At 55.5% G+C, this 24,106-nt stretch overlaps 1 protein-coding gene across 1 annotated transcript; it reads left to right on the top strand.

The window, feature by feature from the left end:
* The first annotated feature begins 4,397 nt into the window (after positions 1-4,397).
* Positions 4,398-21,872, top strand: SDHB (succinate dehydrogenase complex iron sulfur subunit B). The gene is made up of 8 exons (XM_075333355.1): positions 4,398-4,508; positions 8,440-8,582; positions 10,239-10,324; positions 10,401-10,537; positions 10,949-11,065; positions 12,042-12,143; positions 13,361-13,483; positions 21,580-21,872. Exons 1-8 carry the CDS (start codon positions 4,443-4,445, stop codon positions 21,655-21,657), a joined length of 852 nt encoding a protein of 283 aa, XP_075189470.1. The 5' UTR covers positions 4,398-4,442; the 3' UTR covers positions 21,658-21,872.
* The last annotated feature ends 2,234 nt before the right edge of the window (positions 21,873-24,106 follow it).

Here is a 24,106-nt window from a genome sequence, read left to right as displayed (position 1 = left end):
ACCTGGGCATGCTCCTGATGAGGCTCAGTAGTGTGTGTGGCCTTCACGTGCCTGTATGACCTCCCTACAACACCTGGGCATGCTCCTGATGAGGCTCAGTAGTGTGTGTGGCCTCCACATGCCTGTATGACCTCCCTACAATGCCTGGGCATGCTCCTGATGAGGCTCAGTAGTGTGTGTGTGGCCTCCACGTGCCTGTATGACCTCCCTACAATACCTGGGCATGCTCCTGATGAGGCTCAGTAGTGTGTGTGGCCTCCACGTGCCTGTATGACCTCCCTACAACACCTGGGCATGCTCCTGATGAGGCTCAGTAGTGTGTGTGTGGCCTCCACATGCCTGTATGACTTCCCTACAATACCTGGGCATGCTCCTGATGAGGCTCAGTAGTGTGTGTGGCCTCCACGTGCCTGTATGACCTCCCTACAACACCTGGGCATGCTCCTGATGAGGCTCAGTAGTGTGTGTGGCCTCCACATGCCTGTATGACCTCCCTACAACACCTGGGCATGCTCCTGATGAGGCTCAGTAGTGTGTGTGGCCTCCACGTGCCTGTATGACCTCCCTACAACACCTGGGCATGCGCCTGATGAGGCTCAGTAGTGTGTGTGTGTGTGTGTGTGTGTGTGTGTGTGTGGCCTCCACGTGCCTGTATGACCTCCCTACAACACCTGGGTATGCTCCTGATGAGGCTCAGTAGTGTGTGTGGCCTCCACATGCCTGTATAACCTCCCTACAACACCTGGGCATGCTCCTGATGAGGCTCAGTAGTGGGTGTGTGGCCTCCACGTGCCTGTATAACCTCCCTACAACACCTGGGCATGCTCCTGATGAGGCTCAGTAGTGGGTGTGTGGCCTCCACGTGCCTGTATAACCTCCCTACAACACCTGGGCATGCTCCTGATGAGGCTCAGTAGTGGGTGTGTGGCCTCCACGTGCCTGTATAACCTCCCTACAACACCTGGGCATGCTCCTGATGAGGCTCAGTAGTGGGTGTGTGGCCTCCACGTGCCTGTATAACCTCCCTACAACACCTGGGCATGCTCCTGATGAGGCTCAGTAGTGTGTGTGGCCTCTTCGTGCCTGTATGACCTCCCTACAACACCTGGGCATGCTCCTGATGAGGCTCAGTAGTGTGTGTGTGGCCTCCACATGCCTGTATGACCTCCCTACAATACCTGGGCATGCTCCTGATGAGGCTCAGTAGTGTGTGTGGCCTCCACGTGCCTGTATGACCTCCCTACAACACCTGGGCATGCTCCTGATGAGGCTCAGTAGTGTGTGTGGCCTCCACATGCCTGTATGACCTCCCTACAACACCTGGGCATGCTCCTGATGAGGCTCAGTTGTGTGTGTGGCCTCCACGTGCCTGTATGACCTCCCTACAACACCTGGGCATGCGCCTGATGAGGCTCAGTAGTGTGTGTGTGTGTGTGTGTGTGTGTGTGTGTGTGTGTGTGTGTGTGTGTGTGTGGCCTCCACGTGCCTGTATGACCTCCCTACAACACCTGGGCATGCTCCTGATGAGGCTCAGTAGTGTGTGTGGCCTCCACATGCCTGTATAACCTCCCTACAACACCTGGGCATGCTCCTGATGAGGCTCAGTAGTGGGTGTGTGGCCTCCACGTGCCTGTATAACCTCCCTACAACACCTGGGCATGCTCCTGATGAGGCTCAGTAGTGGGTGTGTGGCCTCCACGTGCCTGTATAACCTCCCTACAACACCTGGGCATGCTCCTGATGAGGCTCAGTAGTGGGTGTGTGGCCTCCACGTGCCTGTATAACCTCCCTACAACACCTGGGCATGCTCCTGATGAGGCTCAGTAGTGGGTGTGTGGCCTCCACGTGCCTGTATTACCTCCCTACAACACCTGGGCATGCTCCTGATGAGGCTCAGTAGTGTGTGTGGCCTCCACGTGCCTGTATGACCTCCCTACACCTGGGCATGCTCCTGATGAGGCTCAGTAGTGTGTGTGTGTGTGTGTGGCCTCTTCGTACCTGTATGACCTCCATACAACACCTGGGCATGCTCCTGATGAGGCTCAGTAGTGTGTGTGGCCTCTTCGTACCTGTATGACCTCCATACAACACCTGGGCATGCTCCTGATGAGGCTTAGTAGTGTGTGTGGCCTCCACGTGCCTGTATGAACTCCCTACAATGCCTAGGCATGCTCCTGATGGGGAGGCTGATGCTCTCCTGAGAGATCTCCTCCCAGACCTGGATTAAAGCATCATCATCCTGGACAGTCTGTGGTGCAGTGTAGCGTTGGTAAATGGAACGAGACATGATGTGCCAGATGTGCTTGGTCGGATTCCAGTCTGGGAAACGAGCGGGCCAGTCCATAGCATCAATGCCTTCATCATGCAAGAACTGCTGACACACTTGAGCCACGAGGCCTAGGATTGTCATGCATCAAAAGGAACCCTGGGCCCACAGCACCTGCATATGGTCTCACAATGGGTTGGAGGAATCTCATCTCAGCACCTAATGGCAGTCAGGGTACCACTGGCTAGGACATTGACAGCTGTGCGGCCCTCCAAAGAAATGCCTCCCCACACCATTAGTGACCCACTACCAAACCGGTCATGCTGGAGGATGTTGCAGGCAGCGGAACGTTCTCCACGGCGTCTCCAGACTCAGTTACATGTGCTCAGTGTGAACCTGCTCTCACAAGTGAAGAGCACAGGGGGCCAATGCCAAATCTTGGTGTTATCTGGCAAATGCCAATCACCCTTTATGGTGTTGTGCTGTAAGCAGAACCCCCACTTGTGGACGTCGGGCCCCTCATACCACCCTCATGGAGTCTGTTTCTGACAGTCTGAGCAGAAATATGGCTATTAGTGGCCTGATGGAGGTCATTTTGCAGGGATCTGGCATTGCTACTCCTTGCATAGAGGAGGTGATAGCGGTCCTGTGCTAGGTTGTTGTCCTCATGTGGGCACCTCCATGTGTCCTGGTGTCTGCTCCATGCTCTGGACACTGCTGAAAGACACAGCTCGCATTGCTGTGCCGTCCTGAGTAACCTCTGGAGTGTAGACACCGACTCATGCTTCATCTAGAGGTGAGAGTGAAGACAGCAGGCAAAAGTGACCAAAACAACAGCCAAAACAGATAAGAGACATGATCTGCGGTCGCCCCCTGCACCGCTCCTGTATAGGGGGTAGAGATGTGTGGGTAGCAAACAATCTGACACAAAGATCCGGCTCCCTGCTGTGAACGACAGGAGGCGGATGACTAAAATATGTAAACTGCTCTTTTTGCTGTCAAAACCCCGCCCACCCGCGGCTAAACTCCACCTACTCAGCAATCTAATAGGCCCCTTGTAAGTGGGCAGGGTTTAGCCGCGGGTGGGCTTGGTATTGGCGGCGTTACTATAATCTTAACTATGTGTTCACCTGGGGTGAATTTCATAAGGAGCCGAGAACAATCCAAATGCGCCGACTCCTTTTGGAGAGCGGAGCCATGGGAACCGGACCACCAAAAAGAGCGGGACTGCCCATCACTAATAGGGGTGGGTATCCTATATAGGGGGGCGCGTCCTGTATAGGGGTGGGTATCCTATATAGGGGGGCGCGTCCTGTATAGGGGTGGGTATCCTATATAGGGGGGCGCGTCCTGTATAGGGGTGGGTATCCTATATAGGGGGGCGCGTCCTGTATAGGGGTGGGTATCCTATATAGGGGGGCGCATCCTGTATAGGGGTGGGTATCCTATATAGGGGGGCGCGTCCTGTATAGGGGTGGGTATCCTATATAGGGGGGCGCGTCCTGTATAGGGGTGGGTATCCTATATAGGGGGGCGCGTCCTGTATATGAGGGGGTCATTTCTACCTCATCTGGTCCATCTGCAGAACAGCAGGCGCCACTGCCCCCCAGCCCGTGCTGCCATTACATGGGGTGACGTGTTCCCTGTACCTCATGGTCTCGCTATGCGGCTCACTATTGTATATAATCATCATTACTCCCCGGATATCTCCATTTTACTGCAGGACATTTATCACAAACAGCAGCAGAGTACGAGGAGACTGAGCTTAGTCTTACCGGCTCCACAACACGCAATGGAAGCGGCAGAAACCACCACAAAGCTGCTGGACACTGTTCACACAGTTTCTGTCGATACTTCACCTCAGACTACCCGCAAGAGGCGCCCGCCCTGGACTTTTATACTAGAGCTGATCTCCTCATTGGCTGCCACCGCTGCCACTCCACAAGCAGCTGACAAATCACAGGACAAAGCCCGCCTATCCCCATAGCAACCGCAGAGGTTATTCAACACCACCGAGACGAAAGCATCAGACAGAGCGGCCGCAGGATGACGCGGAGATGGGACGGACGCTCTGTCCGTGCACTCCTATAGGACTTGGTTTCCGTCTCTATGGTTTTCGGCCCGCCGCGCGCGGTGTGATGGGAGTTGGGAGGAGTGAAAAGTATCAGAAGGAAAGATGGCGGCGGTCGTATTCTCCTTGAGACGGAGCGGGTCTGCGCTGAGGACGGCGGGGGCCATGCAGGTCAGAGGCCGCGTGTGCGGCTATATAACGATATCACGTCTGCCACAACCCCCCGCTGTGAGCGCAGACGGAGTGACGACGGAGTCTATTCACTGGCAATAAAGAACCGGAGACATAACTGCGAGGCGGAGGCCCGGGTCACCCAGTCCACGTCCCCCAGTGCCCTCCGCCCCCAGTGCCCCACAACACAATACCCCGCCCCAAATGCCCCACAACACAATACGCCGCCCCCAGTGCCCTCCGCCCCCAGTGCCCCACAACACAATACCCCGCCCCAAATGCCCCACAACACAATACGCCGCCCCCAGTGCCCTCCGCCCCCAGTGCCCTCCGCCCCCAGTGCCCCACAACACAATACCCCGCCCCCAGTGCCCCACAACACAATACCCCGCCCCCAGTGCCCTCCGCCCCCAGTGCCCTCCGCCCCCAGTGCCCTCCGCCCCCAGTGCCCTCCGCCCCCAGTGCCCTCCCCATCCACCAATAACCCACCCCCAGTGCCCCACAACACAATACCCCGCCCCCAGTGCCCTCCACCCCCAGTGCACTCCACCCCCAATACCCCACCCCCCGTGCCCCACAACCCAGTCCATGTCCCCCAGTGCCCTCCGCCCCCAGTGCACTCCACCCCCAATACCCCACCACCCAGTCCACGTCCCCCAGTGCCCCACAACACAATACCCCACCCCCAGTGCCCTCCCCATCCCCCAATACCCCACCGTGCCCCACAACCTAGTCCATGTCCCCCAGTGCCCTCCACCCCCAATACCCCACCCCCCGTGCCCCACAACCCAGTCCACGTCCCCCAGTGCCCCACAACACAATACCCCACCCCCCGTGCCCTCCCCATCCCCCAATACCCCACCGTGCCCCACAACCCAGTCCAGTGCCCTCCGCCCCCAGTGCCCTCCCCATCCGCCAATAACCCACCCCCTGTGCCCCACAACCCAGTCCACGTCCCCCAGTGCCCCACAACACAATACCCCACCCCCAGTGCCCTCCCCATCCCCCAATACCCCACCGTGCCCCACAACCCAGTCCAGTGCCCTCCGCCCCCAGTTCCCTCCCCATCCGCCAATAACCCACCCCCTGTGCCCCACAACCCAGTCCACGTCCCCCAGTTCCCCACAACACAATACCCCACCCCCAGTGCCCTCCCCATCCCCCAATACCCCACCGTGCCCCACAACCCAGTCCAGTGCCCTCCGCCCCCAGTTCCCTCCCCATCCGCCAATAACCCACCCCCTGTGCCCCACAACCCAGTCCACGTCCCCCAGTGCCCCACAACACAATACCTCACCCCCAGTGCCCTCCCCATCCCCCAATACCCCACCGTGCCCCACAACCTAGTCCATGTCCCCCAGTGCCCTCCACCCCCAATACCCCATCCCCCAGTGCCCCACAACACAATACCCCACCCCCAGTGCCCTCCCCATCCCCCAATACCCCACCGTGCCCCACAACCCAGTCCAGTGCCCTCCGCCCCAGTGCCCTCCGCCCCCAGTGCCCTCCCCATCCGCCAATAACCCACCCCCTGTGCCCCACAACCCAGTCCACGTCCCCCAGTGCCCCACAACACAATACCCCACCCCCCCGTGCCCCACAACCCAGTCCACGTGCCCCAGTGCCCCTCAACACAATACCCCACCCCCAGTACCCTCCCCACCCAATACCCCGTCCCCAGTGCCCTCCTGATCCCACAATAGCCGTCCCTCAGTGCCCCACAACCCAAGCCACGTCCCCCAGTGCCCACCCCATCCCCCAATACCCCATCTCCTGGTGCCCCACAACCCAGTCCACGCACCCCAGTGTCCTCCCCACCCCATCCCCTGGTGCCCCACAACCCAGTCCATGTCACCCAATACCCCACCCCCAGTGCCCCACCACACCATCCCCCAATACCCCACTCCCAGTACCACACAACCCAGTGTCACATCCCCCATTGCCCACACCATCCCCCAATACCCCACCCCCCCAGTGCCCCACCACACCATCCTCCAATACCCCCACCCCGGTGCCCCACAACCCAGTGCCCCACCACACCATCCCCCAATACCCCACTCCCAGTACCACACAACCCAGTGTCACATCCCCCATTGCCCACACCATCCCTCAATACCCCACCCCCCAGTGCCCCACCACACCATCCCTCAATACCCCACCCCCCAGTGCCCCACCACACCATCCCCCAATACCCCCACCCCGGTGCCCCACAACCCAGTGCCCCACAACCCAGTGCCCCACCACACCATCCCCCAATACCCCGACCCCGGTGCCCCACAACCCAGTGCCCCACCACACCATCCCCCAATACCCCACCCCCAGTCCCCCACAAGCCAGTGCCACGTCCCACAGTACCCTCTCCACCCCACCCCCTAATAACCCACCCCCTGTACCACAACCGACCTGCTGCTGCTGGGGGGGAAATCAGATGCTCCTTGGACATCAGGAAGCTGCAGGGGATGGGACTGGGGGAGGGGGACAGTGCAACTAAAGGAGAGGGGGACAGACTGGGGGATGGGGAGGGGAACAGGACAGGCTACTGCATGTCGTGTATTTCTGGGGTCACAGTGCTGTATTTATGGTGCTGCCCACTCCTGGGCTCTGCTGACCTATGCGGCTTCTGGGGGTGTCATAGTTCTTGGGGTCACAGGTGTAATTATGACACCGTCCCTCTTCTCGGGCTGTCCTGACCTATGAGGTCTCCGGGAGTCTTGTGCTTCCTGGGGGCACGATTGTATTTATGGCACTGTCTCCCCCCCATCCCCTCCTGGTCTCTACTGACCTATGAGGTCACCAGGAGTGTTGGGGTCACGGGTGTATTTATAGCACTGCCCCCCCCTTCCCGGGCTCTCTTGACCTTTGAGGTCACCAGAAGTCTTGTGCTTCTTGGGGTCTTTATTTATGGCTCTCCTGACCTATGAGGTCAGCGGGAATCTCGTAGTTCTTGGGGTCACGGGTGTATTTTCGGCGCTGCCCCCCCATTCCTCCGGCTCTGGCATTGAGGCTTCCCTTTGTCCGTTCTCTGTGGGTCTTTGTTCTGGATCCTGAGCGCAGTGGATCCTCGTGGGATCTTGTGATTGTGGATTTTCCGCTGATGTGACTGAGGCTCTGTGTGCGCCGTGTTCATGGATCGGAGAATGAAGCTCAGTAATGCCGGAGACGTTGGCGGCCATGACGCCTCTGATGGGGCCTCACCTAATCGTCATCCTCACATTCCTCATCCTGACATTTACCCCGACAAGTCCAGACATCCCCGTGCTCCGGACCCTCCGTGCTCCCACCCTGCAAACTCCACTGACCCCTCATGTGCCTTCACCTCCCCCGCTGACCGATCCGGTGATACACACTCCACCCGTACGGGAATCTGCCTGATCAGCACATGTATGACTGTGCGGGGGGGGGGCTCAGGATCTGGACCCCTCATCTGCAGGTAATTTCAGGCTCATAATAGAAAAACCAAAAAAGTGTCATGGACATTGATAACAACTCATAGGCCTTTCTCCGTAGTCCTGATTGCATATTGGGGAGCGGGGCATGCGCCTGGTGTTTTGGGAGGGGAGAGACGAGGGGGCGCCTGGTGTTTTGGGAGGGGAGGGACGAGGGGGCGCCTGGTGTTTTGGGAGGGGAGGGACGAGGAGGCGCCTGGTGTTTTGGGAGGGGAGGGACGAGGGGGCGCCTGGTGTTTTGGGAGGGGAGGGACGAGGGGGCGCCTGGTGTTTTGGGAGGGGAGGGACGAGGGGGCGCCTGGTGTTTTGGGAGCGGAGGGACGAGGGGGCGCCTGGTGTTTTGGGAGGGGAGGGACGAGGGGGCGCCTGGTGTTTTGGGAGGGGAGGGACGAGGGGGCGCCTGGTGTTTTGGGAGGGGAGGGACGAGGGGGCGCCTGGTATTTGGGATGTTCTTATCCCTTCTTCTGTTTTCCTGGTATTTGCAGATCTCACGAGGAGCACAGACCGCAGCTGCCCCCGCCGCCTCTGAAGCTGCAGCCCGCATAAAGAAGTTTGCAATTTATAGATGGGACCCCGACAAGCCCGGAGATAAACCCCGAATGCAGACGTACGAGATCGACCTGAACACGTGAGTTCCCAAATCCCAAAACAACCTGAGAGCTGCGTACTAAGTGATTGAGGGAATTCTGGGTGAGTGCTGCTCTGGAGTATAATACAGGAGGTAACTCAGGATCAGTAATGTGTGTACACAGTGAGTGCAGCTCTGGAGTATAATACAGGAGGTAACTCAGGATCAGTAATGTGTGTACACAGTGAGTGCAGCTCTGGAGGATAATACAGGAGGTAACTCAGGATCAGTGATGTAATGTATGTACACAGTGACTGCACCAGCAGAATAGTGACTGCAGCTCTGGAGTATAATACAGGAGGTAGCTCAGGATCAGTAATGTATGTACACAGTGACTGCACCAGCAGAATAGTGAGTGCAGCTCTGGGGTATAATACAGGATGTAACTCAGGATCAGTAATGTATGTACACAGTGACTGCACCAGCAGAATAGTGAGTGCAGCTCTGGGGTATAATACAGGAGGTAACTCAGGATCAGTGATGTAATGTATGTACACAGTGACTGCACCAGCAGAATAGTGAGTGCAGCTCTGGAGTATAATACAGGAGGTAACTCAGGATCAGTATTGTATGTACACAGTGAGTGCAGCAGCAGAATAGTGAGTGCAGCTCTGGGGTATAATACAGGATGTAACTCAGGATCAGTAATGTGTGTACACAGTGAGTGCAGCAGCAGAATAGTGAGTGCAGCTCTGGAGGATAATACAGGAGGTAACTCAGGATCAGTAATATATGTACACAATGACTGCACCAGCAGAATAGTGAGTGCAGCTCTGGAGTATAATACAGGAGGTAACTCAGGATCAGTAATGTAATGTATGTACACAGTGATTGCACCAGCAGAATAGTGAGTGCAGCTCTGTAGTATAATACAGGAGGTAACTCAGGATCAGTAATGTATGTACACAGTGAGTGCAGCAGCAGAATAGTGAGTGCAGCTCTGGGGTATAATACAGGAGGTAACTCAGGATCAGTAATGTGTGTACACAGTGAGTGCAGCTCTGGAGTATAATACAGGAGGTAACTCAGGATCAGTAATGTAATGTATGTACACAGTGACTGCACCAGCAGAATAGTGAGTGCAGCTCTGGAGTATAATACAGGAGGTAACTCAGGATCAGTAATGTAATGTATGTACACAGTGACTGCACCAGCAGAATAGTGAGTGCAGCTCTGGAGTATAATACAGGAGGTAACTCAGGATCAGTAATGTATGTACACAGTGACTGCACCAGCAGAATAGTGAGTGCAGCTCTGGAGTATAATACAGGAGGTAACTCAGGATCAGTAATGTAATGTATGTACCCAGTGACTGCAGCAGCAGAATAGTGAGTGCAGCTCTGGGGTATAATATAGGAGGTAACTCAGGATCAGTAATGTATGTACACAGTGACTGCAGCAGCAGAACAGTGAGTGCAGCTCTGGGGTATAATGCAGGAGGTAACTCAGGATCAGTAATGTATGTACACAGTGAGTGCAGCAGCAGAATAGTGAGTGCAGCTCTGGGGTATAATACAGGAGGTAACTCAGGATCAGTAATGTATGTACACAGTGAGTGCAGCAGCAGAACAGTGAGTGCAGCTCTGGGGTATAATGCAGGGTAGGTGCTGTCTCCAGCTCTATACTGACCAGTCTCCGCTGTCTTCCTTCCCTCAGATGTGGGCAGATGGTTCTCGATGCTCTGATAAAGATTAAGAATGAGATGGACCCCACCCTGACGTTCCGTCGCTCTTGCAGGGAGGGTGAGTGGATGGTTTCGGGGCATTGCTGGAGCTGTCGGGGCCTCTTGTGACCTCGTCCTTTCTGCTTCTTCTCCAGGTATCTGTGGTTCCTGTGCCATGAATATTAATGGTGGGAATACTCTCGCCTGCACCGTGAAGATCGACACTAACCTGAGCAAAGTCTCGAAAATCTACCCCCTCCCGCACATGTATGTTGTGAAGGATCTGGTGCCTGTAAGTGCGGACTCTGAGGCTGCAGTACCCGCTGTGTCCAGGAGGGGGTGCCCTGCAGCCAAAATTAGAGGGCGGCCATGTCTCGTCCGGTTATGTCCCGCTTATTCTCCGGGTCGGTGGGGTGTTTGTGGGTAAAGCTCTGGTGCCGGCGCTCGCTCGGTGCTGCTACATCGCAGCTCTGTAGAACAGAATCGGGCCATATAGTGACTCCCGCACTGACGTGACAAGTCACCGAAAATCAGACCCGTATGCCGCTGGCTCCGTCACTGCAGGAGTCACAATACGGCCCACATCACTGATACAGCGCCGCCATGCGGGACCACCGAGCATCTGCAGCCCCCAACACAGACCGGAAAAGCCCCAGACTGAGACCGCTGAATCAACAGCCAAAGAATTCTCTTTATTTTCAAGGATTTGAGCAACTTCTACGCTCAGTATAAATCCATAGAGCCCTATCTGAAGAAGAAGGACGAGTCCAAGCAGGGCCAGGAGCAATATTATCAGTCCATAGAGGACCGAGACAAGCTGGTGAGTGGTGCCGGAGCAGGAGTCCAATACTACACTGGTATCTTGTATTATACTCCAGAGCTGCACTCACTATTCTGCTGGTGCAGTCACTGTGTACACACATTACATTACTGATCCTGAGTTACCTCCTGTATTATACTCCAGAGCTGCACTCACTATTCTGCTGGTGCAGTCACTGTGTACATACATTACATTACTCATCCTGAGTCACCTCCTGTATTATACCCCAGAGCTGCACTCACTATTCTGCTGGTGCAGTCACTGTGTAAATACATTACATTACTGATCCTGAGTTACCTCCTGTATTATACTCCAGAGCTGCACTCACTATTCTGCTGGTGCAGTCACTGTGTACACACATTACATTACTGATCCTGAGTTACCTCCTGTATTATACTCCAGAGCTGCTCTCACTATTCTGCTGGTGCAGTCACTGTGTACATACATTACATTACTGATCCTGAGTTACCTCCTGTATTATACTCCAGAGCTGCACTCACTATTCTGCTGGTGCAGTCACTGTGTAAATACATTACATTACTGATCCTGAGTTACCTCCTGTATTATACTCCAGAGCTGCACTCACTATTCTGCTGGTGCAGTCACTGTGTACACACATTACATTACTGATCCTGAGTTACCTCCTGTATTATACTCCAGAGCTGCACTCACTATTCTGCTGGTGCAGTCACTATGTACATACATTACATTACTGATCCTGAGTCACCTCCTGTATTATACCCCAGAGCTGCACTCACTATTCTGCTGGTGCAGTCACTGTGTAAATACATTACATTACTGATCCTGAGTTACCTCCTGTATTATACTCCAGAGCTGCACTCACTATTCTGCTGGTGCAGTCACTGTGTACATACATTACATTACTGATCCTGAGTTACCTCCTGCATCATTCTCCGGAGCTGCACTCGCTCCTCGGCGCAGTATTTGCAGTGACCCGTGTTCCCCTCTCGTACAGGACGGCCTGTATGAGTGCATCCTCTGCGCCTGCTGCAGCACGAGTTGTCCCAGTTACTGGTGGAATGGAGACAAGTATCTGGGCCCCGCGGTCCTGATGCAGGTAATGTTCTGTCACGTGTGGGACTGGGACGTTTCTTGATTTTTGGGGACTGTCTTCTTTCTCTCAGGAGAGATCTCCAGACGTCTGTGCAGTGATCAGGCCTGGAATCTGGGAGAATTCATGTCTGTGACCGACTGTTCTATCTAATGACTTTTGGCCGCTGCGCTCGCCCTGCTCTGGGGTTTGTGGCCGCTGCGCTCGCCCTGCTCTGGGGTTTGTGGCCGCTGCGCTCGCCCTGCTCTGGGGTTTGTGGCCGCTGCGCTCGCCCTGCTCTGGGGTTTGTGGCCGCTGCACTCGCCCTGCTCTGGGGTTTGTGGCCGCTGCGCTCGCCCTGCTCTGGGGTTTGTGGCCGCTGCGCTCGCCCTGCTCTGGGGTTTGTGGCCGCTGCGCTCGCCCTGCTCTGGGGTTTGTGGCCGCTGCGCTCGCCCTGCTCTGGGGTTTGTGGCCGCTGCGCTCGCCCTGCTCTGGGGTTTGTGGCCGCTGCGCTCGCCCTGCTCTGGGGTTTGTGGCCGCTGCACTCACCGTGCTCTGGGGTTTGTGGCCGCTGCACTCGCCCTGCTCTGGGGTTTGTGGCCGCTGCGCTCGCCCTGCTCTGGGGATTGTGGCCGCTGCGCTCGCCCTGCTCTGGGGTTTGTGGCCGCTGCGCTCGCCCTGCTCTGGGGTTTGTGGCCGCTGCGCTCGCCCTGCTCTGGGGTTTGTGGCCGCTGCGCTCGCCCTGCTCTGGGGTTTGTGGCCGCTGCGCTCGCCCTGCTCTGGGGTTTGTGGCCGCTGCGCTCGCCCTGCTCTGGGGTTTGTGGCCGCTGCGCTCGCCCTGCTCTGGGGTTTGTGGCCGCTGCGCTCGCCCTGCTCTGGGGTTTGTGGCCGCTGCGCTCGCCCTGCTCTGGGGTTTGTGGCCGCTGCGCTCGCCCTGCTCTGGGGTTTGTGGCCGCTGCGCTCGCCCTGCTCTGGGGTTTTGTGGCCGCTGCGCTCGCCCTGCTCTGGGGTTTGTGGCCGCTGCGCTCGCCCTGCTCTGGGGTTTTGTGGCCGCTGCGCTCGCCCTCCCCTGGGGTTTTGTGGCCGCTGCGCTCGCCCTCCCCTGGGGTTTTGTGGCCGCTGCGCTCGCCCTCCCCTGGGGTTTTGTGGCCGCTGCGCTCGCCCTCCCCTGGGGTTTTGTGGCCGCTGCGCTCGCCCTCCCCTGGGGTTTGTGGCCGCTGCGCTCCTCATGTTCTGTATTTCAGGCTTATCGGTGGATGATCGACTCCAGAGATGATTTCACAGAGGAGCGATTATCCAAACTGCAGGATCCGTTCTCGCTGTACCGCTGCCACACCATCATGAACTGCACCAGGACGTGTCCCAAGGTAACAGCCGGCGGCGTCTGCGGGGGGGACAGACCCGTCCTCCGAGGCGTTCACATCAAGCGCCTGTACACAGAGACTAATGCATGTGACTCCAGGCTGGGGTCAGGGCCTGGCCTTAAAGGGGTTGTCAGTGCTGCAGCCAAACAGACGGGTGCAGCAGCGGGGACACTGTGCAGGACCCGGGGAAGGTTACATAAAGCGCAGTTTATGGAGGGGGATTAGATGAGTGAGTCATGGGAAAAACGATTTTAGTGACTGTCCCTTTAAGTCGATCATGAGCATTACAGTGTTCCATATGTACAGTCCCTGACAGAGGTTCTGTCGCTTCTCCATGTCATGTAAATAAAAGCTTATAGCCTGACTTTAAATTCATCCATTGGTTTTATAAATTACTCTTTTGAAAGCTGAAACCCTCCCAAATCTGGTTTAGGTTATGAAAATAAAGTTGCTGCAAAGCTGAAATATTGATCATTTAATGAACACAGGTCAAATTTTGGCAAGACAAAAGTTTCTTCAGCGCTCTATTGGGAGACCCAGACGATTGGGGTATAGCTACTGCCCTCCGGAGGCCACACAAAGCACTACACTAAAAAGTGCAAGGCCCCTCCCCTTCTGGCTATACCCCCCCGTGGTATCACGGGTTCTCCAGTTTTCAAGCTTTGTGCGAAGGAGGTCAGACATCCACGCATGGCTCCACAGATTTTAGTCAGCAGTAGCTGCTGACTATTTCGGATGGAAGAAAAGAGGGCCCATATAGGGCCCCCAGCATGCTCCCTTCTCACCCGTGGATGGTGTTGTAAGGTTGAGGTACCTATTGCTGGTACAGGGGCTGGAGCCCCACATGCTGTTTTCCTTCCACATCCCCTTGTAGGGCTCTGTGGAAGTGGGATCCTGCCGGCCTCTAAGCTCTGACGCCGGGCTCCATCCACAGACCCATAGCACCTGATGGATACGGAGCAGGAGTACGATCAGGGACAGGCCCTGCATCATACAGGTACTCTGTGTCCCCGGCAGGCACAGACACACTCCGGGCTGGCTGGGTGTTGTAGTGCGCCGGGGACCGTAACGTTGGAGTTAGTGTTCCTACAGTTTACTGGGGGACTTTGTGTTGTGGGAACGCAGCGCCGACCCCCACTGGATCGGGCGGCGCTGCTGTGACTTGTGGTGCGCCGGGGACACGCCGACCGCGCTTTTACGGCGGCGGCGTTTATAACTTTAGTCCCCGGCTTTTTGCGGCCTAGCTCCGCTTCGTTCCCGCCCCCACCCTGTCAATCAGGGTAGGGGAGAGACGCTGTTTCGCAGCAGCGACGAGGGCTGGAGCCTGATTTACATGCTCCAGCCCTCTCACTAGGCACAGAGGGAAGCAGGCTTCCCGCTCTTAGCCAGGAACGCCCAGGGCCCGCCCCCCCCTCCTCTCCCAGGACGCCGGCAGCCATTACATGCAGTCTGGCTGGAGGAAGGACGCAAGGCTCTGGGAGACCTGGACTAGGGGGCTTTTGGAGACCACACACCCGCTCTTAAGCGGGCGGTAAGCGGCATTTCAGCTGGCCCCTCTAGTGCCTCAGTGTGCATTGGTGTACTGTGTCACCAGATATATATATTTATTTATTTCTTGCACTGTGAGGTCGCTTCCTGGCTGGACCCAGATCGCTCTGAGGAGGCAGCAACATGTCATCCACAAAACGCAAGGCTGCCAAGGCTAGGGCTGTGTACACTGCGTGTGCTGCATGTGGGGCTGCTCTACCAGCAGGTTCCAAAGACCCCCATTGTGTGCAATGCTCAGATCCGGTGCTGCTTCGCCAGCCGGAGTCCGGAGGGGTAGTGACCCAGGCTGAGACGCTTGTAAGTCCTGCCCCGGTGTCAGGGACAGACTTTGCAGTTTTTGCTGATGGAATGTCTGTGACTATGGCAAAAATCCTTGAAACTTTGCAATCCATGCCTGGGGCTCAGTCTATGGACACGGCGAGGTCTCTGTCCTCTAATCCCCCTCAGTTGGAATTAATCCAGACTGCAAGGGGGTCCCCGGCTTCCCAGGCCGAGGATTATGACTCAGATGATAGCCCCAGCCACCCTAAGCGAGCTCGCTGGGAAAGACCCTCAACGTCATCACACTGCTCAGGGTCTCAGCGCAATCAGTCGCCCTGTGATGCGTCTGAAGAGAGTGATCAGGAGTCTTATCCTGGAACCCCTCTCAATCTGTATACCCCGGATGGGGACGCCATGGTAAACGAGCTTATCTCAGCCATCAATAGACTGTTGGATATTTCTCCCCCAGCCCCTTCAGCAGAAGAGGCGGCTGCGGAGCAGGAGAAGTTTCGTTTCCTTTATCCCAAGCGTAAATTGAGTGCTTTCTTGGATCACTCTGACTTCAGAGAGTCAATCCAGAAACACGACGCTCATCCAGAAAGGCGTTTCTCTAAACGTTCTAAGGATACACGTTTTCCTTCCCCCCTGATGTGGTCAAGCGCTGGACCCAGTGTCCAAAAGTAGACCCCCCGATTTCCAAACTTGCAGCTAGATCCATAGTTGCAGTGGAGGATGGCGCTTCACTTAAAGATGCCAATGACAGACAGATGGACCTTTGGTTAAAATCTGTCTATGAAGCTATCGGCGCGTCGTTTGCTCCAGCATTCGCAGCCGTATGGGCACTCCAGGCTATTTCAGCTGGCTTAGCAAAAGTGGATGCTATCATACATCCAGCAGTGCCGCAAGTGGCGTCCCTTACCTCGCAGATGTCTGCGTTTGCGTCTTACGCTATCAATGCGGTCCTAGAATCTACCAGCCGCACCTCAATGGCGTCCGCCAATTCGGTAGTTTTGCGCAGAGCCTTGTGGTTAAAGGACTGGAAAGCAGATGCTGGTTCCAAAAAATGTTTAACCAGCTTGCCTTTATCTAGAGATAGACTGTTTGGCGAGCCATTGGCTGACATCATTAAACAGTCCAAGGGTAAAGACTCTTCCTTACCCCAGCCCAGATCAAGCAAACCTCAGCAGAAAAAATGGCAGCAGAGGTTTCAGTCCTTTCGAGGTTCGGGCAAGACACAATTCTCCTCGTCCAAAGGGACGCAGAGGACGCAAAGAGTCTCAGATTCCTGGCGGGCTCACGCACGCCCCAAGAAAGCAAATGGAGGAACCGCTTCCAAAGCGGCTACCTCATGACTTCCAGCCCCCCCCCTCCGCATCTCCGGTCGGGGGCAGGCTCTCCCGCTTTTCCGACATTTGGATGTCACAGGTCAAAGACCGGTGGGTGACAAACATTTTGTCTCGCGGGTACAGAATCGAGTTCAGTTCTCGTCCTCCAGCTCGGTTCTTCAGAACCTCCCCACATCCAGACCGAGCAGATGCCCTGCTGCAGGCGGTGGACTCTCTAAGAGCGGAAGGAGTAGTGGTTCCTGTACCGCCTCAGGAACAAGGGCGAGGGTTTTACTCCAATCTCTTTGTGGTTCCAAAAAAGGACGGCTCGTTCCGTCCTGTTCTGGATCTAAAGCTGCTCAACAAACATGTGCACGCCAGACGGTTCCGGATGGAAACCCTCCGCTCTGTCGTTGCCTCAATGTCTCAAGGAGACTTCCTTGCCTCAATAGACATCAAAGATGCTTATCTCCACGTGCCAATTGCTACAGAACATCAACGTTTTCTACGTTTTGTGATAGGAAACGACCATCTTCAGTTCGTAGCTCTGCCATTCGGTCTGGCGACAGCTCCCCGGGTCTTCACCAAGGTCATGGCGGCGGTGGTAGCAGTCTTGCACTCTCAGGGACACTCGGTGATCCCTTACCTAGACGATCTACTTGTCAAGGCACCCTCTCAAGAGGCATGCCAACTCAGTCTACATGCTACGCTGGAGACTCTACAGACGTTCGGATGGATCATCAACTTTCCAAAGTCGATTCTGTCACCGTCACAGTCGCTAACGTATCTTGGCATGGAGTTTCATACTCGAGCAGCGAGAGTGAAGCTTCCGCTGAACAAGCAGCGGTCCCTACAGACAGGGGTGCAATCCCTCCTTCAAGGCCAGTCGCACCCCTTACGGCGCCTCATGCACTTCCTCGGGAAGATGGTGGCAGCCATGGAAGCAGTTCCCTTTGCGCAGTTTCATCTGCGCCCACTTCAATGGGACATTCTCCGCCAATGGGACGGGAAGTCAACGTCCCTGGACAGGAAAGTCTCCCTTTCCCAGACGGCCAAGGACTCTCTACAATGGTGGCTCCTTCCCACCTCATTGTCTCAGGGAAGATCCTTCCTGCCCCCATCCTGGGCAGTGGTCACGACAGATGCGAGTCTGTCAGGGTGGGGAGCAGTGTTTCTCCACCACAGGGCCCAGGGGACGTGGACTCCGCAGGAGTCCACCCTTCAGATCAATGTTCTGGAAATCAGGGCAGTGTATCTTGCCCTACTGGCCTTCCAACAGTGGCTGGAAGGAAAGCAGATCCGAATCCAGTCGGACAACTCCACAGCGGTGGCATACATCAACCACCAAGGAGGGACGCGCAGTCGGCAAGCGTTCCAAGAAGTCCGGCGCATTCTAATGTGGGTGGAGGACAGAGCATCCACCATATCCGCGGTTCACATCCCAGGCGTGGAAAACTGGGAAGCAGACTTCCTCAGTCGCCAGGGCATGGACGCAGGGGAATGGTCCCTTCACCCGGACGTGTTTCAGGAAATCTGTCGCCGATGGGGAGTGCCGGACGTCGACCTAATGGCGTCCCGGCACAACAACAAGGTCCCGGCATTCATGGCGAGGTCGCGCGATCAAAGAGCTCTGGCGGCAGACGCATTAGTTCAAGATTGGTCGCAGTTCCGGCTCCCATACGTCTTCCCACCTCTGGCACTCTTGCCCAGAGTGTTACGCAAGATCAGATCCGATTGCAGCCGCGTCATACTCGTCGCCCCAGACTGGCCGAGGAGATCGTGGTATCCGGATCTGTGGCATCTCACGGTCGGTCGACCGTGGTCACTGCCAGACCGACCAGACTTACTGTCCCAAGGGCCGTTTTTCCATCAGAATTCTGCGGCCCTGAACCTGACTGTGTGGCCATTGAGTCCTGGATCCTAGCGTCCGCAGGATTATCTCAAGGAGTCGTAGCCACAATGAGACAAGCTAGGAAGTCAACGTCTGCTAAGATCTACCACAGAACGTGGAAGATTTTCTTATCCTGGTGCTCTGCACAGAGAGTATCCCCTTGGCCATTTGCATTGCCCACCTTTCTTTCCTTCCTGCAATCGGGGTTGGAAAAGGGATTGTCGCTCAGCTCCCTTAAAGGGCAAGTCTCGGCACTATCTGTGTTTTTTCAGAAGCGTCTAGCACGTCTTCCTAAGGTGCGCACGTTCCTACAGGGGGTCTGTCATATTGTGCCCCCGTACAAGCGGCCGTTAGATCCATGGGATCTGAACAGAGTACTAGTTGCTCTGCAAAAGCCGCCCTTCGAGCCTCTAAAGGACGTTTCCTTTTCTCGCCTGTCACAGAAAGTGGCGTTTCTTGTTGCGATCACATCGCTTCGGCGAGTGTCTGAGCTGGCAGCTCTGTCATCCAAGGCTCCCTTCCTGGTGTTCCACCAGGACAAGGTAGTGCTGCGCCCCATTCCGGAGTTTCTCCCTAAGGTCGTATCCTCTTTTCATCTTAATCAGGATATATCCTTGCCTTCCTTTTGTCCTCAGCCGGTTCACCGGTATGAGAAAGACTTACGTTTGCTAGATCTGGTGAGAGCACTCAGAATCTATATTTCCCGCACGGCGCCTATCCGCCGTTCAGATGCACTTTTTGTCCTTGTCGCTGGCCAGCGCAAGGGGTCGCAGGCTTCTAAAGCCACCCTGGCTCGATGGATCAAAGAACCAATTCTAGAGGCCTACCGTTCTGCGGGGCTTCCGGTTCCTTCAGGGCTAAAAGCCCACTCAACCAGAGCCGTGGGTGCGTCCTGGGCATTACGACACCAGGCTTCGGCTCAACAGGTGTGCCAGGCAGCTACCTGGTCCAGTCTGCACACTTTCACCAAGCATTATCAGGTGCATACCTATGCTTCGGCGGATGCCAGCTTAGGTAGAAGAGTCCTGCAGGCGGCAGTGACACCCCCGTAGGGGAGGGCTGTTTTGCAGCTCTAACATGAGGTATCTCTTTACCCACCCAGGGACAGCTTTTGGACGTCCCAATCGTCTGGGTCTCCCAATAGAGCGCTGAAGAAGAAGGGAATTTTGTTACTTACCGTAAATTCCTTTTCTTCTAGCTCTTATTGGGAGACCCAGCACCCGCCCTGTTGTCCTTCGGGATTTTTTTGTTGTTTGCGGGTACACATGTTGTTCATGTTGAACGGTTTTTCAGTTCTCCGACGTTATTCGGAGTTAATTTGTTTAAACCAGTTATTGGCTTCCTCCTTCTTGCTTTGGCACTAAAACTGGAGAACCCGTGATACCACGGGGGGGTATAGCCAGAAGGGGAGGGGCCTTACACTTTTTAGTGTAGTGCTTTGTGTGGCCTCCGGAGGGCAGTAGCTATACCCCAATCGTCTGGGTCTCCCAATAAGAGCTAGAAGAAAAGGAATTTACGGTAAGTAACAAAATTCCCTTCTTTGTCGCCTTGTCATATAATGCCCCCAATCCTAGTTTACATCTTCACCTGTGCACACTAATGATCGGATAATTAGTGGGTGTGTATAAAAAGAAACCCCACACCCCAGAACTTCACTGAAACTGCAACTTGTCCTCTGACAACATGCCAAAAATCCACCCTGTGACCAGTGTCTTGATTATCAAGAGGCTGAAGACCAGATCCACTGCAGAGGTGGCTGCACCTTTAATGTGTCTCAGCGTCAAGTACAAAGAATTAAAAAAAGATTTGAAGAGACTGGAGATATTTTTGACAAGCCCAGGTCCGGCAGACCCCACAACACAACTGCTCAGGAGGAACCAAAGCCAGCCCCTCTTCCACTGCAGCAGAGCTCCCACAGGCCTGGTCACCTCAAGTCCCTGTGTCACCTAGAACAGTTTGTAGGATTCTGTCTGGAAATGGCCTCCATGGTGGAATCAGTGCCCAGAAGCCAGCACTAAACAGAAGGTAACTAAAAAACCGTGTGGCATTTGCCAAGTCTCACAGCTGCTAAACAGATGGACGCTGGAAGAGTGGTAGAAGGGGGATTTCTCTGATGAATCTTCAGTTGAATTACACCACAGCCGCCGCAAACACTGCAGGAGACCTACTGGATCCCGTATGGATCCAGAAAACAGGTAAGTTTGGTGGTGGAGAGATCATGGTCTGGGGTTATATTCAGTATGGGGGGGTGCGAAACATTTGCAAGGTGGAAGGCAATATCAATAGCCTAAAATATCAAGAAGTATTAGCTACCTGTTACATTCCCAATCATAAAAGGGGTCACATTCTGCAGCAGGACGGTCTCCATCTCATACATCCATCTCTGCAACAAAGATCCTCCTGGCAAAGAAGATCAAGGACCGGCCAGCCCAGGCACCAGACATGACCATCATTGCGCATGTTTGGGGTAGGATGAAAGAGGAAGCTTGGAAGACAAAACCCAAGAGTCTAGATGACCTCTGGGAGGCATGTAAGATGCATTCTCTGCTATTTCTGATGACTTCATCAATACATTGTATGGATCATTGTTGAGCCGCATGGATGAGTCCTTCAAGCTCATGGAAGTCACACAAAATATTACATATGGCTCTAATAGCAGCACAACGTCATTCACCAATGTTATGCCACGTATCTTTGTATTAGAATGGAATTATTTGTGTGAATTTCACATTACTTTCTGTGGGCGACAAAACTTTTGTCTTACCAAAATCTGGCCTTTCTGTGTTCATTAAATGATCAATATTTCAGCTTTGCAGCAACTTTATTTTCATAACCTAAACCAAATTTGGGAGGGTTTCAGCTTTCAAAAGAGTAATTTATAAAACCAATGGATGAATTAAAGTCAGGCTATAAGCTTTTATTTACATAACATGGAGAAGCGACAGAACTTCTGTCAGGGAGTGTATGTGGTGACATGACACGTGGCCTGAAGGCCATGGACCGACCGTCACACGTGGGCTGGAAGCCCTGGACCGACCGTCACACATCAGCTGACATGTTCTGTCTTATTTTAGGGCCTGAACCCGGGAAAAGCAATCGCTGAAATTAAGAAAATGATGGCCACGTACAAGGAGAAGGCAGCCAGCGCCTGACATGACAGCGCCGCCCCGATCAGTGTGACCCACGCGCATCCCAAGCGTTCTCAGCCTGAGCTCCGCCCACAGCACGGTGCCTGAACTCCGCCCACGGCGCTGTTGTGTGCTGGCATTTCTGCTAATGAGTTTTACGCTTCATGGAAGTTAATGACTAAATCGTCCTCGTCTGTAAATGTAAATTCATCTAATCATTAAAGATGGCCGTCTCTGGACTTGTGCAGTGAATGAGGGAATCGTGGTGGGAGGAGAGGGGCTGCATCGGGCGTCCACTTCCCTATCTACAATGTGGCATTGTAGCGGATTGCTGCCCCGTCCTGTGATATCTGCCGTCCCATCTCTTTTGGGCTGTGTTCACACATTACAGCTCATTCATTAAACCTGTTTGGCGTGCAGCAGCTTGATGTTTTGCGCGGCTCGTGCGGAGCGCTGTGCTGCGTGCAGGGGGAATGTGGCGTGCGCTGGGCCACTAAGTTATGTGAAACCAGCTCAGGCTCTGTGCATGTCTGTAATGTGCACCGTACTCATGTGCTGAGCATGTATAGCGCAATATACGTGACGCATGATACGGCAGGAAGAGGAAACTGCCAGAGATCTGCTTGTAAATCAGCGCTATCATGGCTGACGGGTCCGCACCAACGTCCTCTGAATCCAGCACTACAGCAACGGGTATAACATAGCGCTATTAATGCCACAGCGCTTTACATACATTATAATCACTGTCCCCATTGGGGCTCACAATGTAAGGTCCCTACCTGTGCCCCGACGATTCCCAGTAATCTGAAGTCAGTGTGGACGCTCCTCGGCCCCTCCGTCCACACCAGTCAGTATGGACGCTCCTCGGCCCCTCCCTCCACACCAGTCAGTATGGACGCTCCTCGGCCCCTCCGTCCACACCAGTCAGTATGGACGCTCCTCCGTCCACACCAGTCAGTATGGACGCTCCTCGGCTCCTCTGTCCACACCAGTCAGTATGGACGCTCCGCGGCCCCTCCCTCCACACCAGTCAGTATGGACGCTCCTCGGCCCCTTCCTCCACACCAGTCAGTATGGACGCTCCTCCGTCCACACCAGTCAGTATGGACGCTCCTCGGCTCCTCCGTCCACACCAGTCAGTATGGACGCTCCTCGGCTCCTCCGTCCACACCAGTCAGTATGGTCGCTCCTCGGCTCCTCCGTCCACACCAGTCAGTATGGTCGCTCCTCGGCTCCTCCGTCCACACCAGTCAGTATGGACGCTCCTCCGTCCACACCAGTCAGTATTGACGCTCCTCGGCTCCTCTGTCCACACCAGTCAGTATGGACGCTCCTCCGTCCACACCAGTCAGTATTGACGCTCCTCGGCTCCTCCGTCCACACCAGTCAGTATGGACGCTCCTCGGCTCCTCCGTCCACACCAGTCAGTATGGTCGCTCCTCGGCTCCTCTGTCCACACCAGTCAGTATGGACGCTCCGCGGCCCCTCCCTCCACACCAGTCAGTATGGACGCTCCTCGGCCCCTTCCTCCACACCAGTCAGTATGGACGCTCCTCCGTCCACACCAGTCAGTATGGACGCTCCTCGGCTCCTCCGTCCACACCAGTCAGTATGGACGCTCCTCGGCTCCTCCGTCCACACCAGTCAGTATGGACGCTCCTCGGCCCCTCCGTCCACACCAGTCAGTATGGACGCTCCTCGGCTCCTCCGTCCACACCAGTCAGTATGGTCGCTCCTCGGCTCCTCCGTCCACACCAGTCAGTATGGTCGCTCCTCGGCTCCTCCGTCCACACCAGTCAGTATGGTCGCTCCTCGGCTCCTCCCTCCACACCAGTCAGTATGGACGCTCCTCGGCCCCTCCCTCCACACCAGTCAGTATGGACGCTCCTCGGCTCCTCCGTCCACACCAGTCAGTATGGACGCTCCTCCGTCCACACCAGTCAGTATTGACGCTCCTCCGTCCACACCAGTCAGTATGGACGCTCCTCGGCTCCTCCGTCCACACCAGTCAGTATGGACGCTCCTCGGCCCCTCCGTCCACACCAGTCAGTATGGACGCTCCTCGGCCCCTCCCTCCACACCAGTCAGTATGGACGCTCCTCGGCCCCTTCCTCCACACCAGTCAGTATGGACGCTCCTCCGTCCACACCAGTCAGTATGGACGCTCCTCGGCTCCTCCGTCCACACCAGTCAGTATGGACGCTCCTCGGCTCCTCCGTCCACACCAGTCAGTATGGTCGCTCCTCGGCTCCTCCGTCCACACCAGTCAGTATTGACGCTCCTCCGTCCACACCAGTCAGTATGGACGCTCCTCGGCCCCTCCCTCCACACCAGTCAGTATGGACGCTCCTCGGCTCCTCCGTCCACACCAGTCAGTATGGACGCTCCTCGGCTCCTCCGTCCACACCAGTCAGTATGGTCGCTCCTCGGCTCCTCCGTCCACACCAGTCAGTATGGTCGCTCCTCGGCTCCT

This window comes from Anomaloglossus baeobatrachus, unplaced genomic scaffold (genome assembly GCF_048569485.1).
Source record: "Anomaloglossus baeobatrachus isolate aAnoBae1 unplaced genomic scaffold, aAnoBae1.hap1 Scaffold_655, whole genome shotgun sequence".
Classification (NCBI taxonomy): domain Eukaryota; kingdom Metazoa; phylum Chordata; class Amphibia; order Anura; family Aromobatidae; genus Anomaloglossus; species Anomaloglossus baeobatrachus.
This window is presented reverse-complemented; position numbering and strand designations above follow the sequence as displayed.

Bases quoted from the DNA above. Each gene is read 5' to 3' on its own strand.
- SDHB (XM_075333355.1), top strand. From the start codon at position 4,443: ATGGCGGCGGTCGTATTCTCCTTGAGACGGAGCGGGTCTGCGCTGAGG. The intron at 10,325-10,400 runs GTGAGTGGATGG...CTTCTTCTCCAG, and splicing joins CCGTCGCTCTTGCAGGGAGG to GTATCTGTGGTTCCTGTGCC. The intron at 13,484-21,579 runs GTAACAGCCGGC...GTCTTATTTTAG, and splicing joins GCACCAGGACGTGTCCCAAG to GGCCTGAACCCGGGAAAAGC.